This window comes from Parasteatoda tepidariorum, chromosome 1 (genome assembly GCF_043381705.1).
Source record: "Parasteatoda tepidariorum isolate YZ-2023 chromosome 1, CAS_Ptep_4.0, whole genome shotgun sequence".
NCBI classification, from domain to species: domain Eukaryota; kingdom Metazoa; phylum Arthropoda; class Arachnida; order Araneae; family Theridiidae; genus Parasteatoda; species Parasteatoda tepidariorum.
The window spans coordinates 32,509,788-32,529,541 of NC_092204.1; the positions used below are offsets into that span (position 1 = coordinate 32,509,788).

Consider the following 19,754-nt stretch of genomic DNA (forward strand, 5'->3'; position numbering starts at 1 on the left):
ATTTTATCTGTTTCCTTATAAAAAAAATTGTAAACGAAAATTTCTTTTACCTGCATGAAAAGAAATATGTCTAGGCGTTTACAATTTTATGTTTCCATTCACATTTCTGTAACGTTTAACCACATTTGGCAGAACAAAAAATTGAAATAGTTAAAAATATAAAATCGTTTTTCTAAAATTCCATGTTTCGATTTAAACTTTTTAAAAAAATAATTTTAGTCTCTTAATATTATAAAATAATAATTGCTACTTTAGAAACAGTAATTTAAGAAAATGGCTGCTGTATAGGGCGACAATTAAAAAAATTATAAAAATAGTATATTGAGTTTAGTTTGAAAAAACGTACCAAAATATCAGTGTTCAAAAATAATAATAGTTTTTCTTTTCTATTTTTGCATCATATGGATGTTTTTTTCCATATAATACACTTAGGTTAATTATTGAAAAAAATTTCAATATTGTATAAAAAAATTAAAATTAAAACAATTCATATTTATATTATACCTTATTTTACTCTTAGTTATGGAAATAGTACATAAATTAATATTTTTTCGATATTAATATAAATTTGCAGTTTTAAGAAACAACCTGCAAAAATAATGCTTTTATTTCTTAAATAACGATATCTTCAAGCTGAGAGCATGTTTCTTTTTTATTAGTTCTCTTACTTATTATCAAAGAAAGCTACAGAGAAAAATCTCGAATATGCCAGACGCTTTCATATTTAGCGAAATAAAACCTCCACTGATATAAAACGTAAAAATCAAACGCAGGAAAAAAAAAGCCTTTTAAACTTTGTGACCGAAAATGAAAATTTTAGTAGAAAAGTTAAAAAGTTCTCGAAACAAATTTACCTAGTATACATTTTTTTATATTTATATATACATAGAATCAGAAAGGAATCGTCAAAAAAATGAGGGAGGAGTTTCAAAATAACGTTAGCAGTATTCGTTTTTCCAGAACTAGTAAAACCCCTGAAAGCCTTATTTGAATAACTTTGAAGAAAAAGATTTCACGAAAAAGAACTATTTTACATCAGCATAGTAAGTCAAGTTCAATCAGTATAAAATCAGACGAGGACGACGTAAATTAGTTTCTTATTGAAAGGTGCACCTTACAACAAAGAAAAATACAAGTTTTATTTCCAAATTTTCAATTTCATTCGTTTTTTTAGAATATACTTTGCGAACGCTAACATTGGAAAAGAATAGACAGATATTTTTATGGAAAGTGATGGACGCTGAGTGGCATGTTAAAAGAAATAGTATGGTATTAAAATCAGTTAGGAAATTGCGTTTTTCTCATCTCGTGCATTTGAGAGTTCTAAATTGAATTTTCTTTACATTTTGAATCTTTTTTTTTTGTTGCTTTTTCCTCCTTTTTCTGAATTTCCCTTCTTCGAGAAAACTTCCATTTCTTTAGTAAGTGATTGCTGGAGTAATGAAAAAAGATAATAAAACTTAATTGAAATGATCTTATTTGTTGAGAAGGAAGTTTCTCTTAACAAAATGAGACCTGAAATTTAAAAAAAAACAAGAGCGTCATTATTGGGAAAATAATTAAATATGATTTAGTATTTCATAAAACTTTATCTTCCTTGTAAGTTTCATGTATGATTAATTTCAAAAATCTTATGATTTTTTAATTCAGTATCTGTCGTATTGATTTTTTCTCTTTGTTTTCAAATTCTTTCAGAAAAATAATGTATTATATAAATTGTTTAATGCAAACATCCATTAAAATAGTAACTCTATTACATAAAAAAACACATTTAAGGAAAAAATATTCATCCTTTTCTACAGTACTTTAACATAAAATATAGAAAATTATAACTTTTAATAGGTTCTGAAAAAATAGCTTTGTTTAAAACTTATTTATACTTTTTTCTATATTTTATAGAGAAAATAAATTTCCTTGAATGCGAAGAAAAAAATGAAACATCATTGGAAATATGAAATAATGTAAATATGAAAAATAAGCACTAAAATGAGAAGGATTTGAATCATTCTTATGAAAACGTAATTGAATGTAACTTTTATTTATAAAGTACTTATGCATTTTGATTATTTTTCTAGTAGAGTAAATTGAAGAAATATATTATTTTTTCATATATATTTATTTTAATTAATACTTATTTATTAATATTTATATATTTTCGACAAACCTAAAGGGAGAGGCTGCATAATTTTTAAGACTGGGAGGATTTCTAGTATGGTTAAAAGTTATGATAGTGCTAATGTTAGGCCGAAAGACACAAAATATGCAATAAACCTCGATATTTTCAACTCGAAAAGAGACACCAAAAATTTCGTGATATCACAAATCGAGTATTTTAATCGAATATATTTTAAAAGTCAAAATAATAACTGTACTGATGTTTTAAAAGTGGTGTGACTTATACTTACTTAGAAAAAAAAACATTAATTAAAAAAAGTGTTAATTTAAAATAATTGATTTTTATCTTTCATGTCTTTTCGTTTCTTAATTTTTTTCTAATATATCTCTAGATGTCTTATCTTTTTTTTCAATATTTCCTCCTTCTTTCTAATTTCCACAGATTGAAAGCTTTTCTGCAGCAATTAATATCTCATAAGTATCAGTTTCTTTAAATTAACAAGCTCTTTCCTATTTCATGAGTAGTTATTCTTATCTATACTTAATCTTGTATATTAACTTTTTTCTGAATAAGCACGGTAATCTCTATATTATTAGGGTTTTAAGAAATGATTCCTAAAATTTTTCAATAATTTTTTAAGAACCGAAATTCAAAAACTACTGTGTTTAATATTCTTCCGACATTAGGAAAAAAGAGTTTGGGATAAAAAAATATTTCCTGAATAAGAGTATCAGCGAGAAACTTGTTTGGTCAAAAGATTTTATTTCTATTATCAACAGAGCAAGCGCGTAGATTATTCAGATTTTTTTCTTGATGTCAAAAAATGGACATTATTGTAAGTTAGACAGATGCGACTGTACTACGTATTCTCTACTTTTCAATTTGTTTGAAAAACTTAATGTTTAAGTTTTATTCGTTTAATTTTATGTATTACGATGGAAGACAGTTAAAATTCCAATTAACAGCAAAGCATTTCAGCACTCATGCATATGCCAGTGTTCACAAAAAAAAGAAAAAAAAAAGACCATGATTAAGAAGATACTAATAACATGATTCCTCAATTCCAAAACCAACGACGTAATGACTGCACAGCTTCTCAGCATGGCGCATTGGCTTTCATTACCTCCCAGACAAGTTGGTACTAATTAATCTCAATTTGAGTATGTTTAAAGTCATCATTATGTGCATAAATTCCAGCCAATACGCAATGGCGAGTAATAAAATGGTAAAAAAAATTTTGCAACATTTTGGAAATAATTATAATTTGTTTTGTTATCAGAAAAAGAGCTACAGTTGAAATTTCATCTATCTAAATCGTCGGAAACCGGTAAGAATTTCCAATTACATGGCGAAAAAAGGGTGTGATTAATTCTGGGAAGAAAAGATTGATGACGATTCACAGATTTGCCGACTCAGTGATTTGGTCGTGCTGATAGAACTTGCTTTTATAGTTTTAGAGAAATATCTGTCTTTTGAACTCAAATTTGATATCATTATTTTTTTGACTATTGTTTCCAACACTCGATATTATTTTATTTTATTTTAATTATCGTTCACGGTTTGTTATTTATCCGAATCTATCATATGAATCTCCTAAGAATAACAGTGGATAGTAAAATCGTATAGCTTTTTTCTGCTATAATCAAATTAACAACAAAAATATTTACTATAGTTTAGTATTTAATGCAAACATCAATACGAGTATGATGTTATTCGCTTGCTATTTCAGTTTAATAGTTAGTTTATAACGGTTGCTATTTCCTTTGGAGGCAGCCTCTTTTCCTGTTCAAAGTAGGGCTATTTGCACGATTGCTCGAATAATCTGAAATTTATTACTTCCTGTGGCTTAGGGGATGCGGTTTCTGGAAGTGCTGTTATCGACCAAGCTTCCCTTTCTTGCGTGACAGAGCCAGGTCATTCATTACTTTGTGTAGGCGGTGGTCAAGGCATGCAAATGTTCATTTCCCCACTTTATAACGTCTTTTCCTTTAAAAGAACCTATTTGAAATGTCTTAAGTCCTGCCACCGAGCCATTTTCAATAATTATTGCATTGTAGAACATTGTAGTATTACACTTTTGTTACAACATTTTGTGGAATTTTTGAATAATATCACTTCCAGAATGTTAGAATAATAAGATAGTAACATGAAATACATTTGTGTTCATTAATTAAAATTTGTTTTCTTACCCCTTTTATTTAGTTGTCAACATAATGATGGCAAGATTCAAACGGTTCTGCAAGACTTTGTAAATATGTTATAAAGTTAAGAATCTAAACTTTTTATTTCGTTCGTATGAACCATAATGTGAACCATCGGGAAAAAATTAATTTAAATGCGAAAACTCAGGTATCTAGCATTTTATTCTAAAATAAATGCATAGAAATTACTTTAGTTTAAAATTATACGGAAACTACTTCACGGAAAAATATTTATAGCAATAAAATTAATAGTTTAAATCAGAAGTGGGAATTTTCTCATATACTTTTCTTGAATAATCTGAAAGTCAAATTTTTATAAAACCTTAAAAATGAATAAAATTAAAAAAACACTCTTAGAAGAAAATACATAAAATTAGGGAGGGAGAGTCCATCCTGTTTGCTACACTCGCCAACTCCCAATTAAATGCTTCACACTTCGAATTGTTTCACTGGCTCATTTAACTGGCTCTTCACTCTTTCAATCTTTGTATTGGTTATACAGTGCGACAAAAAAGGGGACGAAAACGAAAATGGGTAACTTTTGATTTAATTATCGGATCTTCACTTTCTAGCACTCAAACTTAGTGGTTTAAGAGGGTGAAATCAAATATGCTAATTGATTAGTGCAGACAATATTATAAGTTACGCAATCAGACACAAAAATATTAAAATTTTAGAATGAAACAATTAACGGTTCCTGAGTTATAAGAGGGACACGTACGCGCACAAATGCACACACGCGCACACATTAAATCTTCATTTTATTATTATGATGGAAATAATAAATACTTCAAAATTGCAAATTTCAACTTACTTCTTTAAGAAATTGGAGTTTCTGCCTTTTCCAGTAATTTAGCAGTAAAAGAAACTGTTTTTTAGGAACATATTTATGATAATAGGAATAATAGTTTAAGTTTAAAATTTTAACACATTTCTCATGGAAAATGTAATTCATCAATTTTTCAATACAATTCAAAGTAAGAAAATAGCTTTAAAGGAAAGTATTTAGAATAATAAAAATAAAATGTTCAGTCAAAACGTGAATTTGAAACATATTTCTTATACAAAATGAGATTGAAGAATTTTTCTCTAATATGAAAACAGCTCTGAAGCAAAACGATTTATAACAATGAAAATAATAGTTAAAGTCGACAATGCGAATAAAATATGTATGAGCGATTCTCAATTGATAGATTTTGTAGATTTATTTTTATCCTCATCTGCAACGCAAATTTATTATTTATCAACGTTTTTATCTAAGTGTAAATATCAAAAACAACAATGAATGCAGAACAAAGCTACTCTGCTGCTGAACTGCCAACATTGCGCTGAAAAGAACAAAAACAATTAGAAATTGATGATAGGCAAATACATTATTACTTGTGCAAAAGGCGTGAAACTCCTGATAGAATTTGCCAGATGCATTTAATATCATTTTTACTGGAATTCCGCAGGAAAAAAAAACTTAGTTTCTTTCAACTAGCGAGCAAAGACAGCAGAGGGAAAAGAAAAGAAATAAATCCAATACAGGATAAAATAAATTATCAAAAAATTGATATTGATTTTCGAATTTGCTCGAGTGACAAAAAAGTAGGAATTCATTTTCTCGAAATATATATTTGAATAATAATATTCCTTGGGTACATTTTTCCTTTTGTAATAATAAATTGTGACAGTTCATTTTACTTTTCTTTATTCGGTCGTAATCTGAAAATTATTATGATTCTTTTTTTCTTTTTTTTTGCTGGTACATTATTTTGTGCTGAAAGAGGAATATTTATCTTTTGTTTTGAAACAATTATTTACAAGGTAATTTTCATAAGTGATTCATTTTAGTAAAGTCAATCTTTCTAAAATTAGCTTTGCAATCGAGGCTGTTGTCCATAATTCAAATTATTTTTTTTTTCATCTCTTTAAGAGTAACTGTAAAGCATCAGATTCAGTTACATTTTTTTGTTAGAAATAAATGGGGATTTATTAATTATTTTTTAATTGTTCGTGTAATTAAATAAGATTCTGCTATAGTAAACTTTTAGTATTGAAAGAAAGATATTAAATTTCATTTTCTAAATATTTATTGTTATTTATTTTAATACAATTTCGTATTTTCTCTGTTTTAATAGCGTAAAATATAATGTTTAGTATCTTTTACAATATTTATTAACATTTTGGTTAAAACTCTAAAATTTATCGTCGGCATAAGGACTTAATCATTTGCAAAATAATAAAATAAAATTTTAACTTTTATGAAGAAAACTGAAATATTATTTCGTATATGATTTTTGATTAAAATAATTATTTCTTTTTGTTTTACGTAGTAAAGCATCGATAAGTTTATTTGTTAATATATTATATGCCGTTTATCTAAAAATAAAACACAAAAATAATATGATTTTTCTCCGCAAATGCAATTAAGTATTTAATAAAATTACTAATGAGAAAAATGTGAATAAAGAAAAAAATATAACATTAAATAGTTAATATAAAGAAAAAAGAAATGATATTTTTATGCAATTTATAATTATTTTATTTTGTGTAATTATTTTAACAATTTAAAATTGTTTTCATGTTTTGTATTATTCTTAGCATAATTATTATTAAACTATTAAAAAAAAACATAAGCAAATAACTAAATTCTTTATTTTTGTACTGAATTTCAAATATATTGATACAAAATAGTTGCTCAGCTGAAATATTTTTTATAGCTCATTATTCTTACAAAGTTTTAATTAGTAGTTATTAAATATTTCATTTATAATTTTATCTAAGCTAAAAGTTTGAAGTTCCACATGAAAAAAAGAGAAAGCGAAGACTATATAATTATAACGAAAACGTAGCCAATTATTTTTATTAAAAAAATTCCATAACTAATGTCTTTATGAAGCTTGGGATTCTTTTCCTTTCTGGATGTACAATAGCTGCTAGAGCCAAATTAAATGCATTTAATTTTGCTTCAGCAGCTATTCTTTAGTAGTTTTTATCAGTAGTTAATGAACGTATAAATTATATCCATTATGCTTCAAATTATTTAATTTTAGCTAAAGATTTTTTCGATGAAATAATTTCGGACAAAAGACTTATAGTTGTTATAATCATGGTATATATATATAACAATTATTACAAAAACGCAACCAACTATGCTTATTATAGAAAAATAGATTGCTAATGTGTTTCCTCAAGTGGAAGTTTCTTACTATTAAATTTGTTATTCATTGATACAAAATATTTCCGACCGCTCAATTAATTTTTTTTTATATATTCTTCATTTTATGCAAGACTAGCCTTTTAATTTATTATTTAGTTTTGAAGAGCAAGTTTTTATACAACTGTTTCAACATCCATCAGTTATTTTTTGTTCTTATAAAAAATTATTTGTCTTTTTTACTCTACACATTTGCTTAACTCCTAATGATATCTCAAAGTTTTTAGTATTTCGAACAATTAGGACTTGTTTAAAAAATCCTCATTAAGATCATTTCTCATTCTAAATGGTAATTTAATTGCCCAAAGCAAACATTTTTTTTTAACTTCAAGGCATCGTTAAATTAAGTTATCTTCAGAATGGTTTAGTGCCACATAGTTTTAGCCAGCAATGTTAACAGAAATTTGAGATTTAAATTTTCTTGTTCACAATGTTTTTTTCAATATCTTTCTTTACACTGATACGATGAATAAATATTATTAGTTCTTGATATTCTTTCCTAAAAACTTTTTAAAAAATATAAATGAATAAGAAACGGGTAAATCAGTTTGGTGTTAACAATTAAGCTGTAGCTTTAGTTAAAAACATTTGTTTCGTTTGGATAATTAAGTTGCAAGCATGTTATAAGATTAAACTTACTTCTCCTGCTTCTAATAACTGTATTTCATTTTCGTTTTTTTCTTCTCTCTTTTTATCGAAAACAGTTCAATTAAAGAATAATTATTTTTTATTAAATCATTTCTACTGATTTCATCTTCTATTTATTGTTTTATTGCGCAAACGCAATTAACACAAATTTGGGGTTTCTATGTGTTTCAAAAAAGTTGGGTGATCTATCATTTTTTGTACACTACTGATGTGAAGCTTGTATGACAAATAAAAAACAAGAATTCTTGAAATTTGTGGATAATAATTCAGGGACATTTCATTGCTTTATTCTTTTGCTTCATAGCAGAAGCGATAGCTGGTCATTATAATATAAGTGACTGCGCGTTGCTCATCAGATTCTCAAATAAAACTAAAATGCGATTTCTCTTTAATTCTAAGTATGGAAAATAATTATTCCTTCGTGAAACAGCACTTGATTTCATGGATCATTCTTAAAGTCATTTATATTAAAAATTCGAATGGAAAATCTTCTTATCACAAAATGTTTTCAAATCAAATCTAAATAATTAATATCACTTCATAGGCAAAACAGCTTGAATTTCGTTTATTTTGTTATCTCATCAAAAATGTTGTCTTGAGGAAATATAATTTTAGACTATGTCAACCTTCGTCTATCTAAAGGAACCTCAAGATAAAATCGAGTTAACATGTCTTATATACTAGTGATTTGGTAAATAATATTTGTAGTCGTAGTTACACCACATTACTCCCCTTCCAGAATTATATCTGTGATTCAATGTGATTTATCTGTGAATTCAATGAACGATTACCACTAGTTGATTCATGCTGTTTATTTATTTATATAATTTTTTGCTCATTATATTTGTTCTTAATTTTTTTGTTTATAGCAATTCGCTCATTTTTTGCTTATATTTAATAATTGTAGTGGTAGTTACACCACAGTCTAATTTTTCTCTTCTTCTCAAACTACATTTGACTCCTATTTAAAAATAAAATTTAGAAATATCTAGAAAACAAATATTTAACAATTTCGTAATGAATGTTACGTTTTATTTATATTTATGTTTTATTTACATCTAGCTAGTTCTGGAAAGGGTTCTAGAATGGACTATAAGAAGATATCAAAATCAATAATTTATCTTGAAGCTTTACATAGCAAAACAAATAAAAAATTCACAGAAGTGTTCAAATTAAAATTGATATAAAAATGAAAATAAAAGTTTGAAAGTAAATATTTTTTTTGCATAAAAAAGCGCCGGTTTGTATGTATGTTTGCTAGTAATTCTGGAAAGGGAGCACCGATTTGGATCGGGAGTTTTCTACAATTTTCAAATTTTTATATGGAGATTTGTAGGCAATCATCATTTTCCGGTGTCATTTAATTACAGAACAATATCGAAAACACGAAATTGCATTGTTGAAAACCATTATTACTGATAAAACCTCCCTAATATTTTCTGATTGGCTTCACTGGCATGGCGTTTCGGTTACAGAATTAGAGCAATTTTTGAATCTCTTTTCGATATTTTCCATCCTCTGTGTTGATTTACTCACATGAAGTACTAAAAAATGTGTTGCTGTCATTGTATGTATTGTCAAATGTATATATTGCATTTGTCATTGCTTCAAAATTTCCTTGTAATCGAAATAGCATCGTTACAAAATGTTTTAAAAAATAAATGCAGATAAATCTCGAGAAAAAGTGAAATACCTAATAAAGCTCGTTAGGCTCATAGTTTGAATTTAAATGCTGATGTAAAAACGCCTGTTAAAAACAAAAAAGCAGGCTAACACAAGTTATCAAAAATTAAAGAAATAATACAATTAACCATCAAAAGTAATTTTAGTAGCAAGTTTATTCTTATTTATTTATCCAAACAGAATTTCATTTCTAAGACGGTTGAAAATATTAAACTCTAAAAATAAAACTATTTGTTGCCAAATATTAATAATCATTATTAATGATATCTTTATCAATACACGAATTTTTAATTTTTTAATTCCATATCTTCATATTATTATCCTTTAAATGTAAATATCATAATAATAGCAATAATCAATAATCTAAATTTTTAATAAAAAGAGGTCGAGGCTCTAAAACTAGTTAGATACATTAAACATAATTAAATATTAAGACCTAAATCAGTTTAGTCCTAAATCCAGCGCCTAAATGATAGGAAGAAAAATTTAAGCAGCAAAAATATTTCGTCTTGACTTAAAAAGTTACATAAAACTCATTGGAAATCAAAGGTTTTATTTAATTACCTATCAAACGTGTCATATAAATTAAAAAACTGACTTTAACTTTTTACCGTGAATACTCATTTAAATGGTTGTGCTTCCTTTTAGTTCTTGATCAATGCCATTAAGTTAAATGTTTTATTTATTTATTTATTTGTTATAAAATGTAATGTTTACATTTATAGATTTGCATATTCATTCAACTTAAATAAATTTATATCAGTTAAAGTTCGTTTTATTTAAGCGAAATAACACTTAGCACCCTGACAAAATTAGTTACAACTTATTGTCTCGCATAATTAATAAGAGCAATAGGTACACAGTTTGATTTTAACAAAGTTACTAATTTGTTTTATTATTCGTTAAAAGTGACATTAAGATACTTAGCATGTTAGTATTTTCTTAAATGTTAACATATGTTGTACTAAACATTTTATTAAAAAAATCAACATGGAACCCATGATACCTTATGAACATGAAAATACGAATGAGAACTCCACGAGTGTGAACATTAAATCTTCTCTACCGTGCGCAATATGAGCATGTACTTACATATTATCTTAGTTTTTTTACTGAACGATTTCGAATTGCAAAATACTTGAAATTCTACTTATTTAAAAATGCAAACCAGCTTGTAGCTGAAGGGGGCTAATATAAAATAAATAAAGGAGATAACAGGGAAAATCTGAGAATATCTAAAATAATTTAACACAAAGTTAATTTACACCAGACGCAGTATTTTCGACAAGAAGTTATAATAGTGATACATCATATTTATCAGTGAATGTTATTAAATTTAATTGTATATTAAAATTGATTTTGAGGGTAAAATTATAAAAGATTCATATGATTTAAGCTATAATTTAATTCGGAAAAGCATAAAAGAATAAAATTAATTGAATAGTTGATATTAAAAAACTCAAAAAAAAATTATTTTCAAAAATTCACAAAATTTTGGCGAAAAATTGAAAAATTGTATTCCCATAAAAAAGTTAATTCACTTTCTGATCTTTTTTTGTTATCAAAATTCTTTATCAGAGCATTTTTGTTTTTTTTTGCAGAACGTTGTGACAAAAATATAATTTGAACCTAGTCAAAACCCCATACTCTTAAAACCAGACACCATATTCTCCAGAAAGTTGAGCTAAAAGCACAATTTAAAATTTCAGTGTATGTAGAGACCCGTCTCCCAGAAAGTGCCGTTGTCAAAAATTTTTCCTCCGACACTCTTTGGCTTGATAAAATCGAAAAAAATTGGTTGAATAGTTTTTGATTTTCAAAAGGTTTTTGTTAATGTTCTTGTATATAAATCTAGTACATAACATAGTAAAGCTTCAGTTCATTAATGATTTATTTTTGTTACAGGAACATCGTGCCTGAAACATAATTTAAAGCAACCATGTCCAAAAAAACCACGTCTTCCAAAAAGCGCCACTGTAACTTGATTTACTACCAAAGACGGAAGTCCCTAATCATCAAAATCGTTTTGTTCATAGCTGTCTCCTGGCTTGGCATTACCATGCTCATGAATTTCTCAGACAAAGTTCGCGTAGAGAAAGCAGAAGAAGAAGTCGTAGAGGCTGTCAACTATATCGAACAAAACCAAGTTATAGCAAATCCAACTGTTGGTGTTGAAAAGCACGAAGGTAGGAAACCCAGACAGTCTAAAGAAGAATATTTGCATATACCTATGAATGTACCGCATCACGCAGAAATGGAACAGGCTGTCTTGCCTCTACCAGACCATGATCAGCCTGGAGAGTATGGAAAGCCAGTAGTTTTAACTAATTTAACAAAAGAAGAACAAGATTTGATAGCAACTGGTTGGGAACATAATGCTTTTAATCAGTATGTTAGTGACTTAATTTCTTTACACCGGAAATTGCCAGATGTTAGACCAAGAGGGTAAGTGAAATTTAATTTTTATTTCCTTGTACCATATTCTCACCCTTTTATTTCTCAATATTTGAAATTTTTGACCATTGTTTGACTATCCAAATGATAACAAAATTTTGATGGCATGTCTGAGTATCATGCTCAGGGTTGTTTCCCAGACCATTGCTAATACTGTGCAGGTCAAGCGAGACTTGAATAAACAACTACAACTACTATAAATCTGTTGCATTTCCTATTCTCATCATGGTGACGCTTTCCATTTTAATTGTCCTAAAAGCAAAGATAATAATAATAATAATGATTTTACAAAAAAATTACAAAACCATTCCATTTATCAACAACAAAATTGGTCATTTTAAATTATCTTTACACTTAATGATGTTTTGATATATTTTCTTATTATTAATGGATCCAAAACATAAACTGAGTTGTAATGGATCCAAAACATAAACTTAAATGAAAATGGATTGTGATTCCCAAAATTGGGGTTTCCTCCTAAAATTGGCAATTTATAACTGCTTTTGTGCTTCATTCGTTACTAGCTCATTTTCTTCCTCAGCATATGGAAGCAACCCGGCAGTGCTATAGTGCTATATTTCCTTTCAACTGGTCCAAAAACTAGGTACCGACCATTTAGGACAAAATTTACATGAAAACCTTATAACGTTTCTACTACACATAACATGTCGGAGGCGCTAAACATGGATCTGAAGAAAAATCTCAAAAACAACAGATAACTATTGCTTAACTAGTGTTAAAACACGTTATTAAAACTCTTGTTTGCAAATGCTTTGATTTTGAAGCTCCTTGAAGAGATTGTGATTGAAATAAACAAAAGCCAAGCATTTAAGTTAATGAAGTGCTTAAAATACAACGTTGGGAAAAAAAGATAGCAACGAACACCTTTCATTTGTTTTTGATTTGCCATGTTTAACATAAAATTTGTGAGATAGAGCTTTGTGTTACACGGACAGGACAACACATGAATGACAACCATATCATTTTATGATAAAGATTATGTATACAAATAAATATATTACTTAAACAGAAAGGAAATAATTTTAAGTGACAAGGACATTTAGTTAACGGTCAAAAATGTAGGTTTAACTATAAATTAAGTATAGTTTAAAAACTATGGTAACATTGTTGGCATCGCAGTTTTTAAGCTATTAAAATAACAGATATTTAGCTGTTTAAACTGCTATTGTAAATGGATTCTTCCTCTTTATCTGTTTACTAAAGCTAACTAAACTAACTAAAATGTCACATCTCTTTCTGCCACTAAGCTTTTCGAATGCGTTTAGAATAATATTTATGTAGGATATTAAAGATGTCTCTCTTATCTCCGTTGTACTTTTATCTTTTTTAATGATAATCTAATATTGCTGTAGTGGATTTTTTACTCTGGTAAGCACTTCTGCAAATAAAAAAGAGAAAGAAAGAAGAAAGACAGAAAAAGAAAAAAAATGTTCTATCAACTTTTCTATTTATCTTCGTTCTTACATACTTTTCTATGGGTGAACTCTTCGAATTAAGGAAGTCCCAATGCTTTCCATCAGCAATTACAGAAACAGTTGGTTGATATCGTTAAAGGTGTGGGTCGTGAAATTCCCTTTTCTCTCTACAACCTTTTCTCTTGTGTAGTTTTGGCTAAAAAGAAGCTGCATTTGCGCCAAATTATATTTCCGTCCACGTTCTATCATCCGGCAATCCGGCGCCATTCCATTAACGAACTAAATGAAGTTTCCCAATGACATCACTCCCAAAATAAAAGAGAACAAATCGTGTGCAAGGTTTGGTACAGTAAATGCATTTTGGATGAAATTTGGGGTATTTCCTTCTTCTTTTACCAAGAATGCTCTTCATTTAAGACATTTGTCTCCTTAAATAGGGATACTTGTTCTTTAATGATCGAAATTCCCAAACATTTGGCATTTTTTCCCCCTCAGATACTACTTCGAAACCGATTACTAAGCTCGCGAAATGATGATCGCCAAATTGTACCGCAAGATTGTTAAGAGAAGCTTTACTAAATATTGGTGAGCAAGATTAGTTTGCAAAACAAAACTTGCATTTGTAATGTAGGTGGAGAAAATAAATGATGAAAAAACTACAAAAATGAATTACTTGTTCGTATAATGTATCCTTCATAAATCTCGCAAAAATGGTTTTGGGAGTGGTTTGAAGTGTTTTGGTATCATATGGCGTTTATCTGAAACGTAATTTCGATGTTTTGCATCATATGGAAGTAGTTAAAAACCCAAAATTATAAGATGTTATAATTGGAATAAAGTTAATTAACTATTTAATTTCTTTTAATAAAATAATTTCAGTTATCAGTATATATATATATATATATCCTAAATCCAGCGCCTAAATGATAGGAAGAAAAATTTAAGCAGCAAAAATATTTCGTCTTGACTTAAAAAGTTACATAAAACTCATTGGAAATCAAAGGTTTTATTTAATTACCTATCAAACGTGTCATATAAATTAAAAAACTGACTTTAACTTTTTACCGTGAATACTCATTTAAACGGTTGTGCTTCCTTTTAGTTCTTGATCAATGCCATTAAGTTAAATGTTTTATTTATTTATTTATTTGTTATAAAATGTAATGTTTACATTTATAGATTTGCAAATTTATTCAACTTAAATAAATTTATATCAGTTAAAGTTCGTTTTATTTAAGCGAAATAACACTTAGCACCCTGACAAAATTAGTTACAACTTATTGTCTCGCATAATTAATAAGAGCAATAGGTACACAGTTTGATTTTAACAAAGTTACTAATTTGTTTTATTATTCGTTAAAAGTGACATTAAGATACTTAGCATGTTAGTATTTTCTTAAATGNTTAAATTTATTTTTATTTATTATTATTTTTAATAAACTGTTGTTTGTTATTTTTTACTTATTATTTCCCCCCCTTTTTCATATGTCTTTTATTTTTCTTTGTTTTATTCTTCGTTGAACTTATATATATATATTATACATTAAAAACTTAAGTATTTAATCACAGCTGCAACTTAATGTCAACTTGAAGTATTTAATTTCGAAAAAAAAAATAATTATTTTCTTGCTATGGCCTGATCAACAATTTGAAAGAAGTGCAAATCGATGTAGTTTTTAGTTTTTAAACAAATATTATATTCATAACCATCCATTATTACACTAAAACTAAACCTCAAAAATCAACAGTCAAGAATGAAAATAAATTTTTCTTAATATTTTAATTTCTTTAAAATACTTATTTTTAAAGTAATATCTTGTATTTTAAATATTGTTTTGATTAGTGTATGTATCTTTTATTAATTAAAGAACATAATATAATATATTCCATTAAAAGAGAAGAAAAAGTGAAATTTGATTGAAATTTTATTCATTGTTGTATTTTAAAATAAACTAAAATTCTGGTAAACAAACGACACTAAACAAAATTGGTACATAACAGTATTTTAACTTTATTAATTGATACATGTGTTTATACTATTTATAATAACTATTGATATATTTAAATTGTTATCAATTTCGCTTAAATATCTTAATTAAACCTTGTTTGGAGAGTGTCCTGAACAAAGATAACTAAAAAGTAAAAAAAAAAATCCATGCACATTATTTAATAAAGTGCTTTGTTGCACAATTGCAGTTGAAATAATTTTCTAATATGTATCGAACTTACACTTGTATGTTTGCCACTTTTTTCCAGTAATTTCTTAAAAAAATAAATATTATAAGTTTCATGCGCAATTATTAACAAAACTTTCTTATTTTACTTTTCTTAAAGGCTTTATTTTCTTATTTATCTTAATTTATAAGTGCAAAATTTACTTTGAGATTTGCTTTATTCTTTTTTTTTATGTCAGATTCTTATTAGAACTGAAAACTATTCTGAAAGTTAAAAATAATTGTTCCTTGATAAAATGATAAAAGCAAGGAACTAAAAATAAAATGATGATAACCATCGCATTCGTGCTTGTTTCGAGATTCGGAATTTTTCTCCTGGTATTAATGAAGTTAATTTTGGTTCTAATTAACGCATTTCTCCAGAAATGAACAGATTCAGCTTATATATACATATATATTTTTACATATATATATATATATATTTTTAAAAATTCTTCTTGATTTCGAACAGAAGATTTCCAATTAAATTAACGAGTTGGAGGTTTTGATAGATTTATTTGTTTTTGTCTATGGAATTAATCAACAAGACAATATCATAGTTAATATTATGTTCATTTGTTTGATTCTCATTGTTTTAATTTTTTTTAGTTTGACTTTCATTAAAGTTAGAAATCGGAATAAACTGAATAAAAATGTATAAATTGTAATATGGTCTTACTTATAATTAGTTAAATGAATAGTTTATGTTGAAAGAAAGAAGTTTACTAAAAAAATATAATAATAAGAACTTTAGATTAAACTTCATATTAGGCAAATCTTAAAATAATTTATTAGAACTGGGAATAAATTTATTTTTAAGTTGAACTAAAAATTTTGCTTGGTTTTTCAAAGCGAAAAAATTAAACTTAAGATGGGGCAAAAACTGCAAAAGTAGGAATTAAATACGAATCTGCAATATCACCTTTATAAGTGTAGCCCTATATTTTTTAAACGAAACAAATATCCATGATTCTACTTTTAATTAGAAATATTTTTCATTTTTTTTCGTTTTTTTTTCTTTCTTTTTTTTTAATTTTTAAATTGTTTCTCGTCAATTAATACTTTTAGATTCCGATTAGTTCTGTCGTGATTTTTGTAACCTTTAGCAAATAAAGTATTCGAATGATTTATGCAAATTTAAATCATCTTTATTATATTTACTATATATTTCACAAAATGCATTTAATGGTACCGTTGTTGTAAACTTCTATCTTACTAGTAGTTTGATACGTTATCATAATAAAGATTTTAATTTGCACCGATAGATGGCAGTACAGCAGCTTTCATTAATAATGATTTTCAATCTGTTGATGTCAAAGATTTATGTATTATTCCGAACTAAAAATTTCTACGACATTTTTTATTTAGAAGTCTAAGGAAGAAAACGAAATATTACTTCAATAAGACCTAAGATTAATTTTGGAATTTGCTAAAATAAAAGATCACACTATGTTGATTTTTTTCAATTATTTTTGTTATTTTAATAAAATGCACTATTACAGAATAAACTATTAGAGAATAATGCCTATTTCTTTTTCTTTTTAAGAAAAATGACAAAAAAACTTATATATTCTATGTTGAAATTAACTCGGTTACAAATTTCTCTTAGTTGCGAAAACAATAAAAGAATTAAAATCGTGCTTGTTTATATTTTTAATCTGTAACATATAAGTATCATTTATACCACATATTGCTGTAATTTATTTCTTCTTTAAATTTGTCAATTAAAGAATTAAGAGGTTTTAGAAAAATCGTCCATGATAATTTTTAAAAAAAAGTTTAAGAATGCGCATAAGGAATATGCGGGTGAATATACATCTGATGTCAAGAACGTAGTTTTTTTGTAAATGCCAAGTAGTATTAACAGAAAAAAAAGTAAAATTGGCATTTATTCTTGTTTTTAATACATTTTGTAGTTCACACTTTATACCATTTCGTTGAAATTTTCAGGATATGTTCACTCCGTGTAAGTCTTAGACGCGTTTGTATGACGTTGACACAACTAATACACTGTTGACACAACTAATTTCTACTACTTTCGTAAAACTTTGAAGTGCTCTTTTTGCATCTATAGATTTCTAGTATAGTACAAATCAATTATATTTCGTAACCATTGTTGAACATAAGTTTGCGACTACTAATGTTCAACTCCGTAGCCTTGTAATTTTGAACCCAATCTAGTAGATAAGGGAACTCCTGGATCAAGTATTAGGAGAAATTTGCCCTTGTGGAGGACTTTCTGATGGAGCTAACTCCCATTCGTGTTACATGGTGAGGAAAATCACTAAAACTTCCCATGGTTAGCCTGACAGCAAGGGGACGGCCATGATCCGTCTACCACTGAGGATATTTTCCTTCAGAATTGTGGTCGAAACGAGCCAGGCGCGGGATTCGTATTGACCAGCCTTTGCTGGTATTCGAACCCGGTTTACCTCATTGGAAGGCGATCGCTCTAGCCTCTGAGCCACCATTGCTCCTTTATTACAGCTATTTTTACTCTAATAGGTGGCCGGGAAATTCTGGTTGATAGGGCATTGGGCCCATGTCCAAGAGGTCGTGTGTTCGATACCTGCCTGCCGAAGACTCCCCTTGTAGTAAATGGTGATTGGTGCACGTTAAATCTGTCGGGTCACAAAGCCCTCCATGTTCCGATAACAAATTATACCTCTGGGGGTACTGAATTTGAGATTCGTCGTTCTCTGGTTCAGGGTGAAATTACGATTTGTGGCTGAATGAAAGGATGTAAGAATGGGTCCACCCAATAAATGGGCTGTGACGTGTGACGCTGAACTCGCATTCTCGGCTAGAAATCGTACCTCTTTAAACCTAAAAACTCCCCCTTAGCCTTAAATTCGATTGGTTTCACCAAGCAGGCTTGTTGGTTGGCAAATAGCATTAGGAACAACAACAACGTGTCTTAATAGTTAGTAAGAAATAACTAAAACCCAAAATAATTGTCAAGACCAGCGTTTACTCCTGACACGTGCACAGAGTGCATTAATATATGCATTGAAATCCTCTATAAAGCTGCGGAAAATCCGATAAACACCTTTTACAATGGGAGTTATATATATTAAAGTCCTGAATACTTAGATAAAATGGTGACATGCTGTCATCTTGGTGACTGCAACTCTCTTGTGACCGCAACTTTCAATGTAATACTGAGTACCTACTCTAAAACGTATTTTTTTATCGATAAATATTTTCATGTTTTTAAAGATAATTTAAATATTTACTTTTTTTTCTTTTTATTTTTTTCTTTAAAATCAACTGTATTGTCAATCAATTGTATTTGAAATTAAAAAAACAATAAGTTGTGTCCTGAAATAGTACTAAATAGTTTAGCCGAAAGGTAAAAAATCATCCTTTAGTAAAAGTTACTAAATGGATAAAAAAAATTAGAAACGTACTAAAGAGAAAGATTAGCGAAGAGATTCTTTAGAAAAAATCGCCACACGATTATTGACGCATATGATGCTTTATTAATTTTAATAAAGGCCTGGTTTCTTAGGACAGGACGCCGTCAGCTGGAAATCAGCGCTAACCTTTGATTGGTCCATTTGTGAGCTTGATAGTATACGTCATCGAACGCTCATCTTGAACTACAATTGCCGTCCAACTCAACTGCAGTTGGATTACAACGTGACGTTAACCACAGAAGCAATGGCGGACAACATCCAACAGCACATTGAAATCAGCCAAGATTTTGATTTTGATATTAAACATAGCTTCTTCATTAAACATAGCACTCTTCATTTAGCTCAGCTATAATGTGTTTTTTCTTGGACAAAGTCATTATTT

At 27.8% G+C, this 19,754-nt stretch overlaps 1 protein-coding gene across 5 annotated transcripts in view; it reads left to right on the forward strand.

Annotated features, from left to right (window-relative positions):
- LOC107443568 (putative polypeptide N-acetylgalactosaminyltransferase 9) overlaps positions 1-19,754 on the forward strand; it is a 286,844-nt gene that overhangs the window by 210,908 nt on the left and 56,182 nt on the right. For 4 of the 5 annotated variants that reach the window (XM_071178433.1, XM_016057485.4, XM_071178431.1 and 1 more), the window contains exon 3: positions 11,756-12,295. In XM_071178433.1, coding sequence (XP_071034534.1) covers positions 11,790-12,295 — 506 coding nt within the window. In that variant the 5' untranslated portion in view covers positions 11,756-11,789. Of the gene's footprint in view, positions 1-11,656; positions 12,296-19,754 lie in introns of all 5 variants that reach the window. The other variant, XM_016057486.4, reaches the window with a different exon arrangement.